This window comes from Vicugna pacos, chromosome 3 (genome assembly GCF_048564905.1).
Source record: "Vicugna pacos chromosome 3, VicPac4, whole genome shotgun sequence".
In the NCBI taxonomy this organism is placed as follows: Eukaryota; Metazoa; Chordata; class Mammalia; order Artiodactyla; family Camelidae; genus Vicugna; species Vicugna pacos.
The window spans coordinates 43,686,099-43,708,623 of NC_132989.1; the positions used below are offsets into that span (position 1 = coordinate 43,686,099).

Consider the following 22,525-nt stretch of genomic DNA (forward strand, 5'->3'; position numbering starts at 1 on the left):
TATGTTTACGCTACATTTTTGAGTACCTACTAAATGCCAGACCTATGAAAGTTGCTGTAGAGTCAAATAATACATGGAAACTAACCTCTAAGAAACTTATGGTAGAACTATGTGAAATATTATTACTGTTGCAGTGAAAACACTGATTGCCTTGGCTGCTCCTAGGATCTTTAAAGATTTATATTGTCTAAAATATCTTCTTACTTAAAGGAATGTGGTGGTTTGCTCTTTGAAACGCCATGCCTTGTAAAATCTACTTGGAATAGCAGATAATTCTGACAGGTAAATTGCTTTTGAAGTATTAAGTACTTTGAATGTAAAATGAAGTTAAATGAAGCAATTTCTAGATCTTCCAGTCTAATAGTCAATGATCTGTGATTCCTGATTTCTGTAAGTCGCTTGTTTTGGTATAGGCGACATCTCACATTCTTGAAAATTGTTTTTATGAATCAAATCCTGACATCATCAGTCCATATAAGACAAGCTTTTCCCCCTTTATTCAACCATGCCCTTCTCCCAGTCCTTTTATAGGCACTTATTCAAATGTCTTCTTAAATATGCATTAATTCTTGTGAAATATTAGCATCATTTTGTGTGTCTATTTTTTATAGTTGAGGTTTTTTATTGTGGTAAAATATACATACATAAAATTTACCAACTTAACCGTTTTTAAGTGTATATATATAGTTCTCTGTCATTAAGTGCGTTCATATTGTTGTGAATGTATCATAAACCATCTTCGTATCTTTTTCACATTCCCCAAATGAAACTCTACCCTTTAAACACTTAACTCCCATTACCTCTTTCCCCCCAGTTCCTGGCAGCCACCATTCTGTTTTCTCTATGAATTTGACTTCCCTAAGAACTTCATGTAAGAGGAATCATACAATATTTGTCCTTTTATGACTGGCTTATTTCACTTAGCATAATGTCTTCAGAGTTCATCCATGTTGTTGCATGTGCCAGAATTTCCATCATCTTTGAGGCTGAATGATACTCTGTTGTATATATACCACATTTTTTTTTTATCTGTTTATCCTTTTATGGATGCTGGGGTTGCATCCACCTTTTGGCTTTGGTGAATAATGCTGCTCTAAACATGGGTGCACAAGTATCTGTTTGAGTCCCTGCTTCTGCTTCTTTGGGTTGTGTACCCAGCTTTATTTTTAATTTATATAACTTTTGAACATTTTAAAACTCAGTCCTGTTTTTAAGATCTCTATCTATTTTACTTTATGTCCATCTAGTTTGCGATGCTAACTATGCTGTATATTGTTCTGTAGTATCTATCAAGTGTGAAGGCCCTAGGTTTTTTCCAGATCTCTTGTACCACAAACTTTGCTGTGATACACACCCTTGTATGTGACTTCTTATAGACTATGTTAGTTACAGATCAGTAAACAGTAAATTACCCCCAAATCTTACTGGCTTAAACAACAAATATTTATTATTTTAGAGTTTAGGGGCAGAAAGTTAGGAATGTCTTAATTGGGTACTATGGTTCAGAATCTCTCTTAAAGTTACAATTAAGATGTCAGCCATGGCTATAGTCATTTGAAGGCTTGACTAGACTGGAGGACCCACTTCCAAGATGGCTCACTCAGTCTGTTTCTCTGGACTGTTGGCAGAAGGCCTCAATTCTTTGCCATGGGCCTCTACATAGGGCTGCTTGAGTGTCTGTGTGACATTGCAGCTGGCTTCCCCCAGTGATCCCAGAGAGAAAAAGCAAGAAGGAATCCATTTATAACATAGTCTCAGAAGTCTTACACTATCACTTCTCCCATATACTCTTTATTAGAAGAGAGTCTCTCAAGTCCAGCCCATATAAGAGGAGATAAATTAAGCTGCAGTTTTTGAAGGTATAATGTCAGAGAAATTGTGAATATATTTTAAAATCACTGCATGACATTTCACTGGAGTTTATCCTTTGGAGAAGGGTCACTGAATCATTGGGCATTTTTTCCTATCAAAACAATGTTTAAAACAACCCAAATTTATTGTCTTAAAATTCTGGAGGTCAGAAGTCTAAAACGGTTTTCACTAGACCAAAATCAAGATAGCAGCAGTGCTGTACTTCCTCCAGAAGCTCACGGGGAGAATCCATTTCCTTGCTTTTTTCCATCTTCTAGAAGACAACTACTTTCCTTGGCTCATGGCCTCTTCCTCCATCTGTGTGTGAGCAGCACAGTAAATCTCTCTCTCTGACTCTGTTTCTGTTGTCTTATATCCTTCTCTGACTTTGACTCTTCTGTCTCCTTCTTATAAGAACCCTTGTGGTTATGGTAGGTCCACCTATATAATCCAGGAAAATTTCCCCATGTTATGATCTTTTACTTACTCACATCTGCAAAGTCTCTTTAGCCATGGAAGTTAACATATTCACTAGTTTCTGGGATTAGGACCTGGACATCTTTGTGGGGCCATTATCCTGTCTGTTACAGGCATACACATAAGAGTTCTTTTTTTTTTTTAAAGACATACACATATATTTCTTTGTTTTTTGGTTTTTTTAAAAAATTTTTTTAACATTTTTTATTGATTTATAATCATTTTACAATGTTGTGTCAGTTTCCAGCATTCAGCACAATTTTTCAGTCATACATGAACATATACACATGCATTGTCATATTTTTTTCTCTGTGAGCTCTTTGTTTTAAGCTTCAGGGTTTTTCTTAAGTTATATTTTTGTGAATGAATGTTACTTTTTGGGGTAAAGTCAGATTTTCATTTACCAGATTTGTTTATAGTATTGTATATAATGGTAACTAGGGTGGGAAGCAGATATCCATTGAAGAGTACTGAAATATATTTTCCACTAGCTATTTTTAGGTTCTTGGTTTTATTGTCACTTAATTTATATCGGTATAATAGTTCTGTCGTAGTTTATAGTAGAAACTGAGAAACGTTAAAGCAGCATGGCCTTGTGCATTTTAGGCTTGTTATCATTCCATTTCTGTGGGTACTTTGTCCAAACCTCATCTTCCTCACATTGTGAAGTCACCTAGCCATAATGTGGTTCTACTTCATATTTATGCTCTTATGTCCAATTTTTCTCAGCAAGATATGACTCCCAGAGACTCTATCAATGCTTTTGAACCCAAACTTGCCTTTGAATTGTAAGTTATTTGTATCTTAGCCTGGGTCCCCTGTAAATTAGGATCTTGAGGCAAAACCTTCTGTGAAATACTTGCTTTGGGAAGTGATCCAGGAACAGGAGTAATGGCCTAAAAAGAGTTAAATAGCAAAGAGGGACAGCCAGTATAAGTATGTACTCTCAAGTTCGTCACCACTTTGGACAGTTTGGAAAGTCCTGAGAGCCAGGACTTTCAGAGGAGCCATATAGAATTGTCCACCTAAGGAAAAGAATTATATGTATTAGCTCCGTTCCCCTTTAGTCAAGGATTGCCCCATCAACTGTTCACTGTTTTATAGGTTGTACATACATGAATGTTGGGGGCCCACACTAGGGTTCACAGAGGTCCTAGGACAGAAAGCAGAAGGATATCTGATGCAGCTGACATGCTGTCAGTTTATTTCTACAGTGAGCTGATTGATGTGGCAAGGACTAGAGCTAGAGTGAGCCAAGAGAATGCAAGGTGGGACACAAACGTGTGATATATTTGTGTACTGATCCTATTTACCCTTTCTCCTGGAATACTACCTATTTGCTAGATAATAAGATACCGGAGAATAATGAACATGTCAGTTTATCTTTTCCCCTGTCTTGTGGAGCTGCTGTGACAGAGTGCCACACATCGGTGGTTTAAAACCATAGAAATCTATTCACTCACTGTCTTGAAGGTGGAGGTCCAAAATCAATTTGTCTGCAAAGTTGGTTCCTTCTGGGGACTCTGAGGGAGAATATGTTCCTTGCCTTTCTCCCTAGTTTGTGGTGGGTGCTGTCAATCTTCAGCATTCCTTGGCTTGCAACTGCCACACTCCAGTCTGCCTCCATTGTCACATGTAGTTTTCCCTGTGTCTCTTTATTCATTTTTTCTCATGGCCTTCTTTTAAAGATGCCAGTCATTGGATTTAGGACCCACACTAATCCAATAAGACCTCATTTTAACTTGAATACATCTGCAAAGACCCTGTTTCCAAATGAAGTCACTTTTCACAGGTACTGGAGGTTAGCCACCTGTGATTGAACATACTTTGGGAAACACAATTCCACCTGCAAAACCTCATTATGGTATTTGCGTACTACCTTGTGAATATTTAAGTTTTCAAATGTTTGTTGATTTAAATTAACATAGAGAGAAATCCATTATCTTACTCTTTTAATGGAAGAGTCATATTGGACGTTACCTAAATTTGTGTGCTCTTTCTTTTCTTCTTTGTCTTACATGGCTGATAAAGTGCTATTTCTGTTTATTCTTGCATGTCTTTTCATGGTTATCACTGAGTAAAACATTTACGAATTACAAAAGCTAAGTATTAGATATAAACCTTGTCTTAATGGTGGAAAACAAAACTCGCCAAAGTAAAATGGAGTAACTGAGAACACTTAAACCAAGTTGTCTAGTATTTACTGTACAATCAACAGGAAGACTCAATGGCTGTAGGAGACAAGAAGGTTTTATGTAAGGCAACAGAACTGGGCCTTAAAGGATGGGAATGTGTTATAACAAAGCAGAGGGAAAAAGGAAGGGGCATTCAAAAAGGAGATGAATTATGAGCAAAAGTACAAAATAGTTTGTATAGAATAGTGAGGAGGGAATTACTTGAGAAGGGTTATGCTGGGACTTAATTCAAAATAAGTTCAGAACATAGATTGCTATTGGGTATAACAGATCATAAAAGCCACGTAGAGGTAGTAATGCATGGTCTTAAGAGTATGAGCATTGGGAACAATTATGAGTATGAATCCTGGCTTAACCGCTTGATCTACATTTTTACTAAAATTGTTTGCCATTTTGAAGTCCTATCTTCCTTAACTCTAAAATAAGTGATACCTACCTCACATCTGTGAAGATTAAATTATATATACACACACACACACACATACGTATATATGTAAGACACTTATTATAGTACATGACATGTTGTAAGTATGCAATAAGTGGTAGGCTTTCTAAATTTCACATATCAAATAAAAAATATGAAATTATATAGAGGATTTAAATAGTATGCTCCAGTCACTAGACATGTATAGAATTTTGAGAACTTTGTAGACTTTTTCCTTTTTTTAAATTTCAGTGAGGTATTTATAAAAATTAGTCTTATTCTTGACTACAGTGCAAACCTTTAAAGAATCTAAATGGTAACAATTTTATAGGCAACAATCTCCAGTCAATCTAAAAAACAATAAATTAAGGCAATAAAAAGATGACTCAAAAGTCATCTTATACACCTAGTAATTGAGAAGAACCTTTGAAGTATCACCAAGTCAAAGAGGAAATCAACATTGAAATTATGAATTACCAAGAAATAATAAAGGGGCAAATATTTGGTATTAAAACGTATGAAACATGACTAAGGCTGTACTGAGAAGAAAATTAGTACCTTAAATATATATATTATTAAAGAAGAAAGTGACAAATGAACATGTAAAGAAAGTAAGGAAATAAATGAATTAATACTCAATTTAACAATAAAAAACAAAATAAACCAGTGGAAAATAAGAGAATATAATTAGTAAAGGTAAATGCAGAAATGAATAAAATAGAAAACAAAATAGTGGAAAGGACATATAACACCAAAAGTTGATTTTTTGGGGGTAAAGATCAATAAAATAGATGAAACCCTACAAAGGCTGTTTAAGGAACAAAAGATAAAACAAAAAGCATGAATGGGAAAGGAGACAAATTTTTAAAAGAATATATACAACTCTGTGCTAACTAACATACTTGAAAAGCTACAGAAAATGGATAATTTACTGGTGAACTATTAATGAATCAGATTGGTACAAGAAGATGAAGAAAGCATGAAAAGACTTAACCACAGAAGAAATTTTAAAGTACTCAAAAATCTTTCCTCTAAACAGGCACTTTCTGATCTGAATTCCGTCTGACTTTCCCAAAGGCTAGACAAATTCTTTTTCATACTATTCTAGAACATATAAAATTAAGATGAGAAACTTCCTACCAATTTATTTTGTAAACTTAGCATAAAATTAATACCTTATTTTAAAATACTGTAAAAATCTTAAACTGGTTTCTCTTATAAAAATTCCACATGAAATACTGAAAAATAAGAACAAGCAGGGTTTATTTATTGCAGAATGGAAGATGGGTCAAAATGACAAAATATGATAATTTACAGCATCAGCAAATTAAGAGAAAAAACTGTGGTTATATGTTATATGAAAAGGTGCTATAAAATCATTTGAAGCTACTCCTAATACAGTTTTTTAAATAAAAGAAAAATACCTAAACATGTTATAGTTAACTGAAATCTAAGATTATTAAATGATGAAATACTAAACCATTCCTATTAAAATCAGGAATAAGATCACTATTGTTCAACATTATTTTGAAGTTTCAAGCTAACGAAAAGATAAAAAGAAATGAAGTGTAAATATTGGGAAAAAAGAGACAATGATCTTTACTTACAGATTATATGATTGCATACCCAGAAATCTACAGGAAAATCTGTTAGAATTCATAGGATAATTTGATAAGGTGGGTCCTTAAGGGATATGTATTAAATAAAATCAGCTTTTATCTGTACTAGCAATATCTGGTAGGGAATGGTGTTGTTTCATTCATGGCAACTCAAACAACAACAACAAAAAAACCCCAGAAATTAATTTGATAAAAAATGCACAGGGCTTTTTCTTGAAGAAAGTAGAAAATTTGATTGAAGGACCTGAATTATTCATGACACAGAGATGTAAGATTTAATATCATAGGAATGTAATCTATCTCAAATTAATATAAATGTAGCACAGTTACAATTCTATGTATGCATGAGAATTTGGCATATAATAAGGTACACATTTCTGTCCACTGGGAAAATGTTTTGGTTAATGAATAGTGCTTATGTAATCGGTTATCCATATGGCACACAATACAGTTAAAGAACTATATACTCATACTATTACAAAATAAAAATTCTATATGAATTAAAAATCTTAATGACAAAAATACTTTCTGACACAAGTTAGTGAATTAATCATTTGCATTTATCTCCTCTTTCTCTTAAGACCGCATTATAAAGTGATAGAAAAAAAGATTTAAAGAAATTATGTGCTTACAGTACGATACCACAGAATGAGAGGGAGCCAGATCAAGATTGCAACAAATTTCTGGAGGAAGAAGAAATCATGGAAATTAAAATGATTGCTGAAAAATAATCAAAGACCTTAAGACTTCCTAGGTCTCCATTCTTTCCAGCACAGCAAGTTACTTCCTGTTATTTAAAAGTAAAGTATTAATTTTGAGAATTTCTTCTTAATAGCCTTTGAAATTATGTGGGATAGTTGGGGTGTTTGAAAGCCATAATTGGGAATTCATGCTCTAGGTGAGAGGTCAACAGATTACCACCAGTTTTGAAAAAACTAAGTTTTATTTGAACACAGTCATGTACATTTATTTATGTATTATCTGTGGCTGCTTTTGTGCTTCAGCAATAAAGTCAAGTAGTTGTAACAGAAATCTTATGGCCTACAAAGCCTTTTTTATTATCCATTCCTTGCAGAAAATGTTTGCCAACTCCTATTCCAGGTGATTTTGGTGGCCATCTTGGAGCTTGCCCTCACTTGGGATGGTCTTGGGTGGAGTCCAGCAATGAATGTAGCCATTTACAGAATGGAAAGGAAAGGAAGGCATGGGGAAAGAATATAGCAGATACAAGACTGAATATCGCCACCTACAGGACCTTAGTAGAGAAAAGGAAGAGAAGTAGAATGGAGAGTAAGGACATACATTGGTTGTTAAATAAAGAAAAAAGAATTAAAAAATAGGTGAGGTTCAGTCTGATTTTCTTTTTTATCTAACTTATTAAATTTTCATATTTCTTTAGATTTTTGTTTTGTTTCTTCCTTTCCAGTCGTTTTTCTTTCCTTTTTAAAAATTTACTATCCTAATTAGAACTGCCATGACTGTGATGAATAGAAATAGTAATAGTAGACATCTTTAACTTGTCTTTGATTTTTAAAAGAATGCCTCTAATATCTCACTATTAAGAATGATGTTTACTGTAAGTTTTTGGCGTGTTCCCTATGCTTCCAGTTTATTGACTTTTTATGTTGAATAGATAATGACTTTTTTTCAAATATTTTCTCTTTGACTAATGATAATTATATGGATTTTCTTTAGTATTTTAATGTAGTGAATGACATATAAATTATCTAATGTTAAATTCCTTGCATTCCTGGAGTAAACTCAGCATGATTCTGCTGTAGATTTTTTTTTACTGTGTACTATTGTATTCTGTTTTCCTGATATTTTGTTTAGGATATTTGTATCAGTATTCATAAATGATACTAACCTATGATTATTCTTTTTCACACTACTTTTGACTTTTATAATTGTATGGGCCTCATAGAATGCATTGGGGAGTATTTCCTGTATTTCTGTTCTTGGAAGGTTTGTATAGTTGGAATGATTTATTTCTCAAATGTTTGGTAGAAGATATCTGTAAAACCATTTGGATCTTGTATTTTTTGTGTTGGGAGGAGGGGACATACTTAACTACTGTTTCAGTTTTTCAATAGTTGTAGAACTGTTAAGGTTTTCTGCTGCTGCTTGAGTCATTTCACCCCCACCTTTGAATTTTGTTCATTTTAAATGTTTGGGCTCTTCTCTCTCCATAATCATGTTCAGTCTTTTCAGAAGAACCAACTTTGCTTTGATCTTCAGACCATACAAAAGGTTACAGTGAAAAAGAACACTTCATGGGGAACTATGTTCAGAATCTTGTAATAACCTGTAATGAAAAAAATATGAAAACGAATATATGTGTATGTATGTATGTGTGTATATATAATGCATGACTGGGACATTGTGCTGTACACCAGAAATTGATAAATTGTAACTGGTGGTACTTCAATTTAAAAAAAAAAAAAAAGGAAAAGCCTCAGCAAACCTGAGACCTTTTTTCCAGAGTCAATGCTTGTATATTTGTATGTCCTTTCAATGACATTTTTATCTTTATACAGTCCTTTTATTTTTTACTAGAGCAGGATGGACAATATGAGACATAGTGATCTGCACTCTCTTTTTTTGTTTTTGCCTTTTTTGTTGTTGTTGGGTTTTACATCAACCTTATTCTTTTAATGCCAATGTAATATTCCACTGCATGGATGTATCATATTTATTTTAAAATAGTTATGCTTTTATAGCAAATAAGTCTTTCCTGTTTGTTTGAAGTAACCTAAAAACCCGATGTGTTACTCCCAGGCTGAAATTAGACATCACCACTTTAGAGCTCCAACAGGCCCTCCATGTGCCTTACACCTATTAACAAATCAGTGAAAATTTAATGTTCATAGATCCATAATAGCCTATTTGGAAGAGGCTGTATTCCATTTTAGTATCCTGAATTTAAAAGGGCGCTGTTTTCATAATTTAAATGCCACATGATGTTTTTAAACATTTAAATTCCTTGTCCTTTTGTAGTTTCTCCTAGTGTATAGTATAAGGAATAGGTGCAGTTCTGTCTGTTTCCTCATGACTGTCCTGTGTCCACTGCCACTTATTTAAGTTCATCTTTTCACATGTGTTTGAGATGTTACCTTTTCATGACTAAATTTACATATATTTACTTCTGAAATTTTTTAAAAAATGTATTCCCTGATTGATCAGATGCCAGTATCATAGCTTTTTAATCTTTTTATTTTTAAATGGCTTTGGGCTTTGGAAAAATAGTAGAGAATTCCCATGAACCCTGTACTCAGCTGCCCCTAATGTTAACATCTTACACATTCATAGTATAACAGTCAGAACTAAGAAATTAACTTACTGTTACAAAACAGTTAACTACATATGATTTTAATTATAATGGTTTTGTACAATATTTTAATATGTGGTAGGTAGGTCTACTCCTGCTCGTCTCTTTTCATATTTTCCTTTTTTTGCTTCTTTGATTTTTCCAGTTGTCTAACTGCAGAAAACAAAATTTTAAAAAAATCTTGTATAGTATTTATATTGGAACTGTATAAAATTTATAAATTAACTTAGGGAGAAATGACATCCTTATGACCCTGAATCATTATATGCACAAACAAGATATGTCTTCCCATTTGTTGAAACCTACCTTTTTGTCTTTCAGAAGTGTTATAAGATATTTTATTCCGTTTCCTCTTTACTTGGTTTCTCTTGGCACATATAAAGGAGAGATTTCTGTATGTTTTGTACCACACTAAATTACTGAATTATCTTATAGTAATATTTAGTTGATTCTTTTTTATACTCTAGATATATAACTGTATCATCTACCAGTGGTATTCCTTGCTAACTTCATTCTTTGTTGTGTTGACTAGTATAATGAGTGAGAGTGGTAAAAACAGCTTTCCCTGACTTTAGGAATATGGTATATTGAGTGTTTCCACATTAAGTATGGTGCTGATTTGGGGGTTGACATATATTGTGTTGAAGAAGTGTCCTTCTGTGTTCAGTATTTTCAACAAGAGTGAGCGTTGAATTTATAAAGAGTCTTTTCATCACCTTTGATATGGTAATTTTTTTTCTATGTAGATCCATTAATATGTTGAATAATGTTATTTTCTAATAGTGATTTTTGTAAATTTTAGATTTTCCATCTTTATGTGGTTTGTTTTGATAAATTACATTGTCTGATTATCTGTTTCATTTAGGTTTTCAAGTTGATTTGCATGGAGTTGAACAAAGTAATGTTTTCTGATTCTTTCGGTTTCTTCTCTTTCTATTGGTATTTTCCTCTCCTATCATTTTACCATCTAAAAGTACTGGCAAATACATCTTTTTTAATTCATTAAAACAAAACAATAAAAGCTTGACTAATTTTTAAAAGTTGATTGCAAATTTCTTAAATTATGATAAAGAATCCTCCAGATTTAATTCTAATTGAGTATCCCTTGCTTGCCTAAACTTTTCAGCCTCCTTGCGTTAATTTCTAAGGATACTTGTAAATTTGTTCCGCAGTGAACATTTGTGTAAAAGCGTAAATGACAGTCCTTTTGCTTTCTTCTCCCCTACCCTACTCTTAAGGGGCAAAGATCTCTTTAGTGGGCATCTTTACTGAAAAACAAATTGAGGTGTTTGTATACTCTCAGTAAAGTTAAAGATTCACAAGTTTTCTCCATTTCATGAATTAAATTTTGATTTTTTTAAAATGTTGCCAAGTGGCCTGCATTTAAGAAATATTTGATACGAAATTCTTGTAATTGTATAAAAGTCATTCTAAAGTAAATTAATGATTTCTTTAATTTTTCAGAAAGCAGTTTTGTCAGGGATGGCTGCAATATCCTAAAAGGATATAAGGCAAAATATTACTCTCATTTTTCCTGTAAAATTTCATGAAAAACCTTGCTGTCTAGAGCAGAAAAGACTTAAATTCGATTTGATTCTAAAGGGGAGGGAACAATGATTGAATGTTTTAATTGTCCATCTGAGGGAATGAATTTTTTTCGCTCCAGCAAAGCGCGCACTCAGTAGTCTCTTCCTCATCTTGCCCATCCAGCTCTTTTTGCGGTTGGTGTGTAAGACCTCTGTGTCTTAACATACTTCTGGGTACCTATCTCTTTCTCTTTGTTACTGCCTTTTCTTGGTATTATTTGAGTGCAAAGTAAGCTGTTAACATTTTATTTGAAATGGAGAATTTTAGGGCTTAAATTATGAAATACTGTCAGATTCCCCACCTCTGTCACGTGGTTTTAAATGTGCTATCTATTTCCAGATCTGCTTATTAATGGTATGGTGTGAAACAGATAAGTGATCCCACCTATGAATTCCTCCTTTATTTTTGAGGCATCTCTTCTGTCCTTTTCAAGAGAGTGAATTACTTCTTTACCTCTTGTCCATTGGTCAGGGGACTGGGACTTCCGTAACGGTAGGTCAAAGTTAGGTCTTTCTAAGGAAGTTATGTTTCATGTGTATTTTATAATATAACATACTTACTACTTACACAGCACTTTTATTTTTAGACCTTCCTTCTGTAACTTAATTTTAACAGTATCGCTGTGAATTAAATTAGAGCAGATAGTAAATGTCCATTTTACAAATGGTGAAATGAATTAAAATAAAAGGGCAAAGGTAAAACCATGACCAAGACTGAATTTAAGACCCAGATCTCCAAATACAAGTCTAGTGCTCATTCTTTTCAGCCTTGAAGACTTTTGTGAGTGATCCCAACTTCCCAGGACTTCTTTTCCTCCTCAGGTGACAGAGGGTTGCACCAGGATTATCACTGCCTCTAGCTGCTGGAGAACAGATGAGACTTAAGTCCCCTGATTTCTCTTGTTAGGGACCTTCCAGTTGCTGGACTCCAATTTTGTCATAACTAGCCAGTGTTTTAACTTGTCTGCCTTATTTTATGTAGTGCATTTTTATTACAGAAACTTGTTTTTATGTCCATATCTTTAAGTATTGCTTGAGTACAAACTTTGTTATATTTTTTATTTCTTAAGGATAGGTAGGATTTTATTTATTCCCAAGTGAGTTTGAGATTAAACTAAAAAGAACATCATCTGGAAATTGGTTGGTCTTAACATAAGTCCTAGCATTCTCTAATACTTCAGACCAAGGACCTCTTACTACCTGACTATCTTCTATATCTTTCTTTTTCCCTTCTTTCACTGTCATATAATTAATTGCCAGGCTCTGCATCACTTCTGTTTGAGTCTCTACTCCTAAAATCATCCATTTTCCTTTAAGTGTCTTTTGGCCTCAGTCTGAGCACAGTGGTCCCAAGACACATATGCCAGAGCATGGCCTATTATGTTCATCCTTTTGGATAAATGTAATAGAATTTTATATTAGTAATTATTATCATCTTTCTATCCAAAAGATTTGAAGCCTTGGTCTAATCCTTTCCCTTGTGTCTATTTTGTTAAATGACTGCCCTTTTAATGAGGCCTTCTTGGAACTTCATATTTCCCTGTGGATAATGTTTAAGATTAGCCTTTTATCAAACGAGAAGTGATAGAATGCAATACCTTATCTCATTCATCCATTCTTGCTGTAAAATTATGTGACTATTGGACAAAATCCAGAAAGAAATTAATATTACCAATATAAATCAATTTCTTATCAATGATTATATTTCCCAAGTTTTGCCTGTAAAACCATTTAAAATATCTTACAAACCTTGAAAAAATTCTAACCTAAGAGAAATCTCATCCACCTGTGAAAAGGCAAATGTATTCAAACACTAGTGAAGTTCTCTTCTATTTTAGTCCTGTTTGTCTTCAGTTAGGACCCCAGTGTTCCGTTCCCTTAGAAAGACGCTGTTACTTGCACAGTGTTGTTTTGAGACTGAAACTACCACATTAACACAATTCTTCTTATTAAATGTCCCCAGGGTTTCGTTTCTTTATTCCTTTCTTTGTAAACAAGCAGCCACTATATTTTTTAGTAGTGAATTTCAAAATCCTTTTTAACCTTATAGGTCCAAGGGTAGCCAAGGATGGCTGCAGCTTCATATGATCAGTTGTTAAAGCAAGTTGAGGCACTGAAGATGGAGAACTCAAATCTTCGACAAGAGCTAGAAGATAATTCCAATCATCTTACAAAACTGGAAACTGAGGCATCTAATATGAAGGTATCAAGACTAACTTTTAATTGTAGTTTATCCATTTTGATTCAGTACTCCTTCCTATAAACTTGGGGTTAGACACTTCACTTACCTAAAAGTGTGTTTTAAGTTAAGCAGTAATATTTAAGCTCTTTCTGGCAAAAGTTAACATTTATATTTTTAAACAAAATGTTCTGAATTCATCCAGCTAATCATATAAAGAAAATGATTGTAAAATCCTAGTGACTAGTTAGTTATTTTTAAGATTAAAAAATGAGGGACCAACTTCACTATCACTATAGAGAGACTGGGTGTTCTGTGTAATTCATAGAAACTAGCCTCACAACTTTATAAAATATCTTAAAGATATTCATAAAATATCTTAAGTATTAAATATAGTCATCCTCCACAACTCTCAGATCTTGTCTTCACTTAAGAGCTGCAATGGTAGATGATCAAGAAAATCAGGGTGCCCTAGTGGGAAGAGACCTGAACTGAAAGTCAGTACCTGGTCCTAATTCCTGGTTTTGCCGTAAACTGAGCTGCATCACCTTAGACTTAAGTTGCCTTATTTGGAAAATAGTCATTGCACTAATGGAGATGATTTCCATAACACCTTCAGCCCCTGAAATTGATTTGCCATATCACATTGAAAAGCTGTGATAACCTCCAAGAAAAATTATAAAATATTTAGTCTGCAGTGGGGGAAATATGATCTGTTTTCAAAATAATTGAAGTTAAAACTTTAGCTAGGGCTAGCTGTTTTAAATTTCAGCTATTTAGGCAGATTCTCTTCTCACTGAATTTAATAATTTTATAAAATAGAGATCATCAACAAAACTGTTACCTCATTCCCTTTTTAAAAATTCTTCCTGATACGTGTTATTTCTACCCCTCAGCTGTTTTAACATCAGGGTTCCTGACCCTGTTCTTCCTGTCTGCTCACTACTCTTATTCCTTAATCATTTCCAATTCTCTTCTAGTTCTTTTTCCATGCATATTGAGGTCTCCCTTATTTTTCAAGCTTCTGTATATCACTGAACTATTTTTGCTTCTCTTTTACCCTTGGTAATCAATATCATAACAGTTCTGCCTTTTACTCATATGTACTATTCTTTCTATCCATCTGTCTTTCTGTCTATGGAATCTTTTCTGCACTTGTCTACTTCTTGATAAAAACTGTCTCAGCAATGACAGATCTCCGAGATACCTACCTCAAATCCTTTTGGAAATAAGATAGAATATAGAGAAACATTTTTTCTCACCTCAAACTATGGGTGACCTTAAAAACAGCTGAATCAATTACCTACTGGGTTAAAAAAGAGTAGTTTGGTATTTTAAGCACTGATCACCATAGTATATCTATAATTATTATGCATGGCATGTGGTTTAAAAAGTTTAAAGATACAGAATTTAAAATTCCCAGCAGGGCTACTCTTTCATCTACTTTAGAAGTGTATTTTGCAGAGAATTCTTCCTGGTGTGCCTATCTGAAATTTCTCTTTTATAGTGCCAAATTTTGAGATCCGTTTTAAAGTTTTTTTTTTAACTACTTGAACAAATTCAAAACTCATTTTTGGGAGACATTTTAATCTATCTTTAGATTTATCTCCATGTGAAGTGAAATGTCTCTCAGAGTAACAATACAAGTCAGATCCTTAAATTTCTACAATATCAGATTGACCACTTACCCATGTGGTATAATATACATGATGAATATTACTATTTAAGATATGCCTGAATTCAACTGTGAATTGATTATTACTCGGCAAGTGCTTTTACAGATATTCTTGCAAAGCCATCCATATTTCTTTAGGATTGGGCGTATGGTATCATAGCAGTTATACCCTTAAACTAAAATTACTTATGTATCTCTCCTTAAGAAGCTTTATGCTGTTAAAGAGCAGAAACTAAGACCTGTTAATTTTGTCTTAGAATATTGATTTGTGGAAAGACACTTGAATACATTGACACTTCCTACATTGGATTAAAGTTAATTTGAAACAATAGTTATTGCTCCCCCCTCCCCAAAATCACTTATTAGACTTTGGAATACATTGTATGATCTGGAATTATGTTTCCTGATCATTAACATATTTACCTATAGAAGGCAAGATGGGTCTCCTCCAGCTAGATAATATCAGGATTTCTGAAATTTATGCAGTAGTACCATCTAGTGGCAAAAGAGAATACTGCTTTGCTGTTGATTATGTGTCATTGATACTATAAAAATATTTTGTGTGAATATGTGTCAGTCACACAGGGAAATACAATGTACAGCAGTTAGGAAAATGTGAGCACTGTATATTTTACAATATTAAGGAGATGTTTATTTTTTAGGTATCATGATGGCATTGTGGTTGTGTTTAGAAAGAATCCCTATTTAAATATATATATTGAATTTTTTACAGAAAAAATAATATAATGTCTCAGATTTGTTTTCCAAATAAATTTGAGTTGGTGGGGAATGGAGGAAGTGGTTATGGGTGTAGATGAAACAAGCCCATGAGTTGATAATTATTAAGGCAAGATGTGAGGATACACAGGCGTTTGTTACACTGTTCTCTGTATTTATGTGTTTGACATTTCTATAATTAAAATAAAATACAGATTTCATCAGATTTAGATGACCTGGAATCAAATAAATACAGACGTTATAGCTAAACTTAGAAGAAATTATGTACTGTATTTTTACTCCAGGGCTAGAACTCAGTTTGATTTAGTTGAAAATGCTGAGCATAGCAGTAATTTAAATATGGTGAGATGTGAAGCATTTAAACCAAGAGATGACATGGTATAGAAAAAATTATCTGTAGGTAAAATATTAATTGACCATTTGTATCTTTTATATTTTAGCAAAATGATGTATTTATAAATTGTTCTATAAACTGTAAAGCCATATATATGTAAAATATCTTTTATTTTCAGAGTATAAGAAAAAATGAGAAATAAAAGCCCAAATTGACATACTTCATAATTTTGAAGACTTAATTACCAAGAGTACTTGTATCTGGTAACGAAAAGAATCTGTAACTCTGATATATTTAGGAAAACAGGAGTGAGTGAGTCAAGTAGCAACCCCCTGGAGATGACACAGTTGCTCATCAATAAATATTTTCTATTCTCTGATCTCACCACAGCACATTTCATCTCTAATAAATAATTATCTGATTTTTCTAAAGTCTTAAAATTTTTTAAAATAATGTATGATTATATAATGTAATTCACTAATTTTTTAAAACCAAACTTCCAGAATTTATAAATACAAGTGAATATTCTTGCTTTAATATTATATATTAATTTAAAAAGCTGTCTTTTCTCAAAACACTTTTTGAAATATTTTATTTGGAATTGCTTTGCAGTTGTGTTGCATTTTCTTTTAAAATCTCTTTAAAATTGAGGACTTCTTTTATGTTGTATGCAGATCAGCCAGCCCTATTGCAGCAAACAGAAAACACTGGATAAAAAACAAAAATCATACTTATAAAGACATTGGAGAACTGTGAAGTCATCAAGGATTGTACTAACTAAAATTCCCAAGAGGAAAGAGCCCTTTCTAGATGAACTGAGATCACTGGTGATTTTCTTCTCCAGGGATATTTCTTGATTCTGGGTACAGACTGATGATTCTTCATTGGCACAAGCATAAGGACTCCACTGGAGGAAAGAAACTATTGGAGGTCTAGACAAACATTTGGGCAGATGTGAAGCATTGACATTTAGAGGAACTCCAAATGCATGACTGATTTTCCCAAATTTTCTCCAAAGGCATGGGACATTGGCTGAGTCTTGCTTTGGTGAAGGATGCTGGGGATGGATGAGGAGAGCAGAATGTTAGGAAGTAAGGTCCTGCTAGAGGAATACTTCCACACAAGTTTCAGTCTAAATTTAAAGGAGAGACACATTCAAGGAACTTGGCGAACCAAATCATATATGAATTTCACTTACACTGCAACTGCAACCCATTTTCAGTTCCTAGTTGGATGGAGAAGATCAGACCCGAGTGGTGGAAAAGGCAAACTCTCTAAGGGAAAATCTGATCTTAAGTCTTTCTTGTTCTTGGTATCATTTGTATGATTGGCATTTAAAGTTACAAGAAATACAAAGAAACAGGAAAATGATAATCAAGAAAACAGGGAGATAATAGAAACGAATCCAATGATCCAGATGTTATAATTAGTAGTCAAGGACTTTAACATAATTACTATAAACGTCTTGAAAAAAAAAGAAAAGATTGATAAAGTGGATGAAAAGTCAGAAAATCTTGACAGAAAATTGTGCTCTATAGTTAAGAAGAATCAAATAGATATTCTAGAACTGAAATATTTTTGACATTAACTTACTGGGTGGGCTTAACCACAGGTTAAACGTAGAATTAATGAACTAGTGAGAAGACAGGATTAGTGAACATCTAAAAAGGTCAATAGAAAATAAACTGATGCACCAAGAGAAAAAAAAGGAAAGCAAAAAACAGTATGTAAGAGTTATGAAGGACACAGGCAAAGAGATACAGGCAAATGTAATTAAAGTCTCAGAAGGGTCAGGGAAGTGAATGAAGCAAAAGTAATATTTAAAGAGGTGGTGGCTGAGAATTAATGTAAGGTTGTTGTAAAGTTATTAAGACAATGTGGTAAGTAGAGTGACAGACCAACAGAAATAGAGTTGAGAAGAATACCTACACATATATGTCACCTGATTTATGACCAAGGCATTCCTGCAGATCAGTGGGGAAAGGGTGGTCTTTTTGATAAATGGTGCAGGGGCAATTAAATATATGTATGAAGGGAGAACAAAAACAAAAAGAACCAAGAACCCTACCTCGAATCATAAGCAAAAATTAATTCAAGAAGGATTATAGACCTAAATATGAAAGACAGAACAGTTTCCTTCTAGAAGGAAACTTAGGGAATAGCTTCATGCCTTAGAGTAGGCAAAGATTTCTTAAATAGAATGCCAAAGCACTAACCATAAAAGAAAAAAAGAATAAATTGGACGTCATTAAAACCAAGAACTTTTGTTAATCAGAAGACTCCTTTATGCTTCTAGAAGCAAATATAGAATAATATCTCTTTGACCTTGGTGTAGGGAAGATTTCTTAGTACGCATAAAACACTAGACATAAAAGAAGAGAGTTGTAAAATGAACTTCATCAAATTTAAAACTTTAAAATCTTTTCAAAAGACTCCAGTAAGAAAATGAAAAGGCAAGGCATAGACTAAAAGAAAATATGTGCAATACATATATCTGACAAAGGACTTGATTCAGAATACAAAGAGTAAAAGTCCAGTTTTTAAAATATGGCAGAAGGCTTGAAAAGACAATTCAGAAAGGAAGGATAATGGTCAGTAAGCACATATAAAAGGATTTAGCATTCTTTATCCTCAGGGAAGTACAAATATCATTTCATTCCTACTTAAATCACTAAAATTGAAAACACTGGTCATGCCCAGCATGGAGCATCAGGATGCTTATACTGTGCTAGTAGGAGTATAAAATGGTACAACCACTTTGGAAAACCATTCACCAGTTTTCTTTTAAACTTAAAAATCTGTGATTCAGCATGTAAACTTCCAGGTGTGTAATCAAGAGAAGTTGAGTGCATATGTCCACCTAAAGATCTGTACAAGAATGTGCATAGTAATGTTCTACATAATAGCCTCCAAACTGCTGACACCCCAAATGCCCATCAAGAGGATAAAAGCTTAATCAGTTGAGCTGTAATCAGACAGTGGATAACTACACAGCATTAAAAAAATAATAACTGATACATGCAATAGCATGGATGAATCTCATAGGAATTTTGGTGTGTAGAAAACATGAAACACAAAAGACTATATACGGTATGAGTTCATTTATATGACATTCACAAGCATGGCAGCTAAATTGATACAAAAATCAGAATAGTGGTTACCTCCGGGGAGTGAATATTGATTTGTAAGGGGCAAAAGGGAACTTCCTGAGGTACTAGAAATGTTCTGTGTAGTGATTACATGAATACTTAGAGAGACCTGAGCAGAACTGTGCTTTAAAAGTCTCAGTGATAGTTCTGTGCAAGGTAGGACCGTTTAGGAGATTGTTTTAGTAGTAAGCAGGTGGGGTTAATAACCAGGATAGTGACAGTAAGTATAGAAAAAGGGTGACTATAAGAGAAATCATAGAGGTAGAGTATAAAATTTGATAACTGATTGGGGGTGCGAAGGAAGTGATGCTAAGGATTTGAACCTGGAGGGAAAGGAAGTTACTGCCATTTAACTGAAAGAATACATGGCAAAGAACAGGTTGTAGTGGCACAAAATGATAGTTTGGACTTTCACATATGAAGTGCATATCATCCAGATGCAAAGCCTCTCTCAGTCATACTGGGAAAGTAAGTCTTCAGCTTGCAAGTGAGTTTATGATTAGAGACATAATTGGAAGTTATCTAAGAAAGGTAGTTGCTGAATTGTGAGACTGCAGATTATAAGAAATAGGGATAAGATTAAAAAATCATTGAAAGAGTACAAGCAGCAATGGATGGAAGAGAATCAGGATCCTGAAAACTACAGGTAGCCTATAGTGATAGTTCTCAAACTTAATGGAAGAGATGGTGTCCTGATGTTTATAGTACACATTTTAAAGTAATCTGCATTCATTTGAGAAAGGCATCCCTGTGCAAATTTATTCCCTATCCCACAGTTGTGATAAACTCTGACGTAAGTTCTGAACATGGTAATCAGTCACCCCCACATTCCCGCATCTACTCAGCCTTTTTCCTCCAACATGGTCTATTATTTGAAGGTTAGATCTTAAGGTTACAGGCTATTTCTTGTTATTAACATAGGAATTCTTTTCTTAGTGCTTACAATGTCACTGTCAAGATAAACCAGAGAAATTGTCTTTGCTGCATTCACTCCTTTTTTATTTTATTGATTTCCTTTTCTGTCTCTTTATGGATAATTTTCATATAAAGGAGCACTGCCCATAGCTGTAAGATCATAAATATTCAAATATGTTGTCTTGCAATTTGGAAATCTAATTGGCTAACAGAAGACTTTACTGTGAACTAAAATGGAATGCCTCAGAATATGTAAAATGTAAAGTGATACAAATTATTATTGAGGAACATACAGAAAAACTAGTAGAAAATAAAAGTTAGTTTCCAGCATTCTTTGACAAAAATGTATCAAGGATTTAGATGGGAAAGGAAACAGTGGGTCAAAACTCAGGAGATGGTGAGCATACAGTCATTTAACTATCTGCTGAATTTAAATTAGTGTACTAGTAGAATGTACATAAATGTGGTATAGAAAAACTTTGCTATTTATTGGGTTGTTAAATAAAATAGCATATTATAATGTGTTGTTTTTCATGGCCATGGTGGTACAGGCTTAAGAGATACAGATTCTAAATAAAGCTTTTGTGGCTAGGGCTAGTCTTTGAGTCTCAGTTGATCTGTCTGAAAAATGAGAATAATCCACTTCATCATATTGTTTCAAAAGTTAGAGATAATGTATCTTAGTTGTTCCATATGTATATAAAATACTGCATGGAGACTATAATCACCATCATAAAATATTACTGTTGTTGGGATATAACTTATTATTCATAATTAGAAATCGGTAATATATGTAGAGTAATTTATAGTCTATGATGTTTTCAGATTGATCTGAAATAACTTTTTTCCCCAGGAGACCTAAATGCCAAGAAACTTTGAATCATGTCTTCAGAAAGTTACTTAGAATTTTGACGTGTTAATATACTGTGTTCTTTTTTACAGGAAGTACTCAAACAGCTACAAGGAAGTATTGAAGATGAAGCTATGGCTTCTTCTGGACAGATTGATTTATTAGAGCGTCTCAAAGGTAGATTTTTAAAAAGTGTTCTAAAGTAATTTCTTTAGACTCCAGTTGTCAGCTTTAGGTGTATGTATCTAAGTACAGCTTTTCTTGATTAAGAGTGTTGGTATTGGTTTTCTTGTTATAATAGCCTTACCTATTAGGATGTAATTGTTAAAGTACAAATATGTGAAAAGTGTATTTGCTTGTCATTTTTTCAGTTAACATTTAATTGGCTTTGAATAAACTATTTTAGATTCCTTCCTTGATAATTTTCAGCTCCTTCTAAAGCTCTTTGCTGTTCTGCCAGTCACTAAATAGGCTGTTAGTAAGCTGTATGCCACGGACTAGGCTCATTGCTTTATTTGAAGGAGCAGTGACCTTCTTTGTTTCATCCAGGATAGAAATGCTTTATCTTCTCATATATAAAAGCTATTTATAAGCCATTTTTAGTAGAATTTTTAAAAATGTCTTTCTTATTTTATTGCTTAAAAATTCAAATGTCAAATCAGTAAGTGCTTAATTATAGTTTAAGCTAGGCAGAGAAATTACCTTTGGACCCCAAAATATATTCTTATCTAGCAGGAATTTAAGGAAGGACATTTTGTCTAATTTTCCCTTAACATCCTCCTTTCTCCCCTACTAACTCAAGCTGATTTTGGAAGGAAAGTTTAGCCATTCTGTTTCTAAATAATGGTTTATTCAGTCATGTGTATTTGTGGCTTCCTCTGTTAGAAATCTAAAGTTGCAAGGTTCTAAGCCAAAAAGTGAACACTTTTTTTTAATGATTCAATATTTGTGTATATTGCAGAATGATCACCGCCACTTTCATATGTGCTTTGGCCTGATTGTTTTTTTTAGGACTGTGTCTCTTCTTCTCTCTCCTACCTTCACATTTACCTAGAACCAGGAGTCAGTGAATTTCTCTGAGCATCAGCGTTTCTGTTAAGGATTTCCTCTGTTTCCTACATAAATTGCTGCTCAATAGTTGTCATAATTTAATACTCCTCAAGGCTTTATGTACTATGTCTAATGTATTTTCAGTTATATTAAAG

At 33.4% G+C, this 22,525-nt stretch overlaps 1 protein-coding gene across 8 annotated transcripts in view; it reads left to right on the plus strand.

The window, feature by feature from the left end:
* Positions 1-22,525, plus strand: part of APC (APC regulator of WNT signaling pathway) — a 124,430-nt gene that overhangs the window by 40,540 nt on the left and 61,365 nt on the right. For all 8 annotated transcript variants that reach the window (XM_015238883.3, XM_031673168.2, XM_031673169.2 and 5 more), the window contains exons 2-3: positions 13,531-13,683; positions 21,413-21,497. In XM_015238883.3, the coding sequence (XP_015094369.1) occupies positions 13,549-13,683; positions 21,413-21,497 (220 nt within the window). In that variant the 5' untranslated portion in view covers positions 13,531-13,548. The remainder of the gene's footprint in view (positions 1-13,530; positions 13,684-21,412; positions 21,498-22,525) is intronic.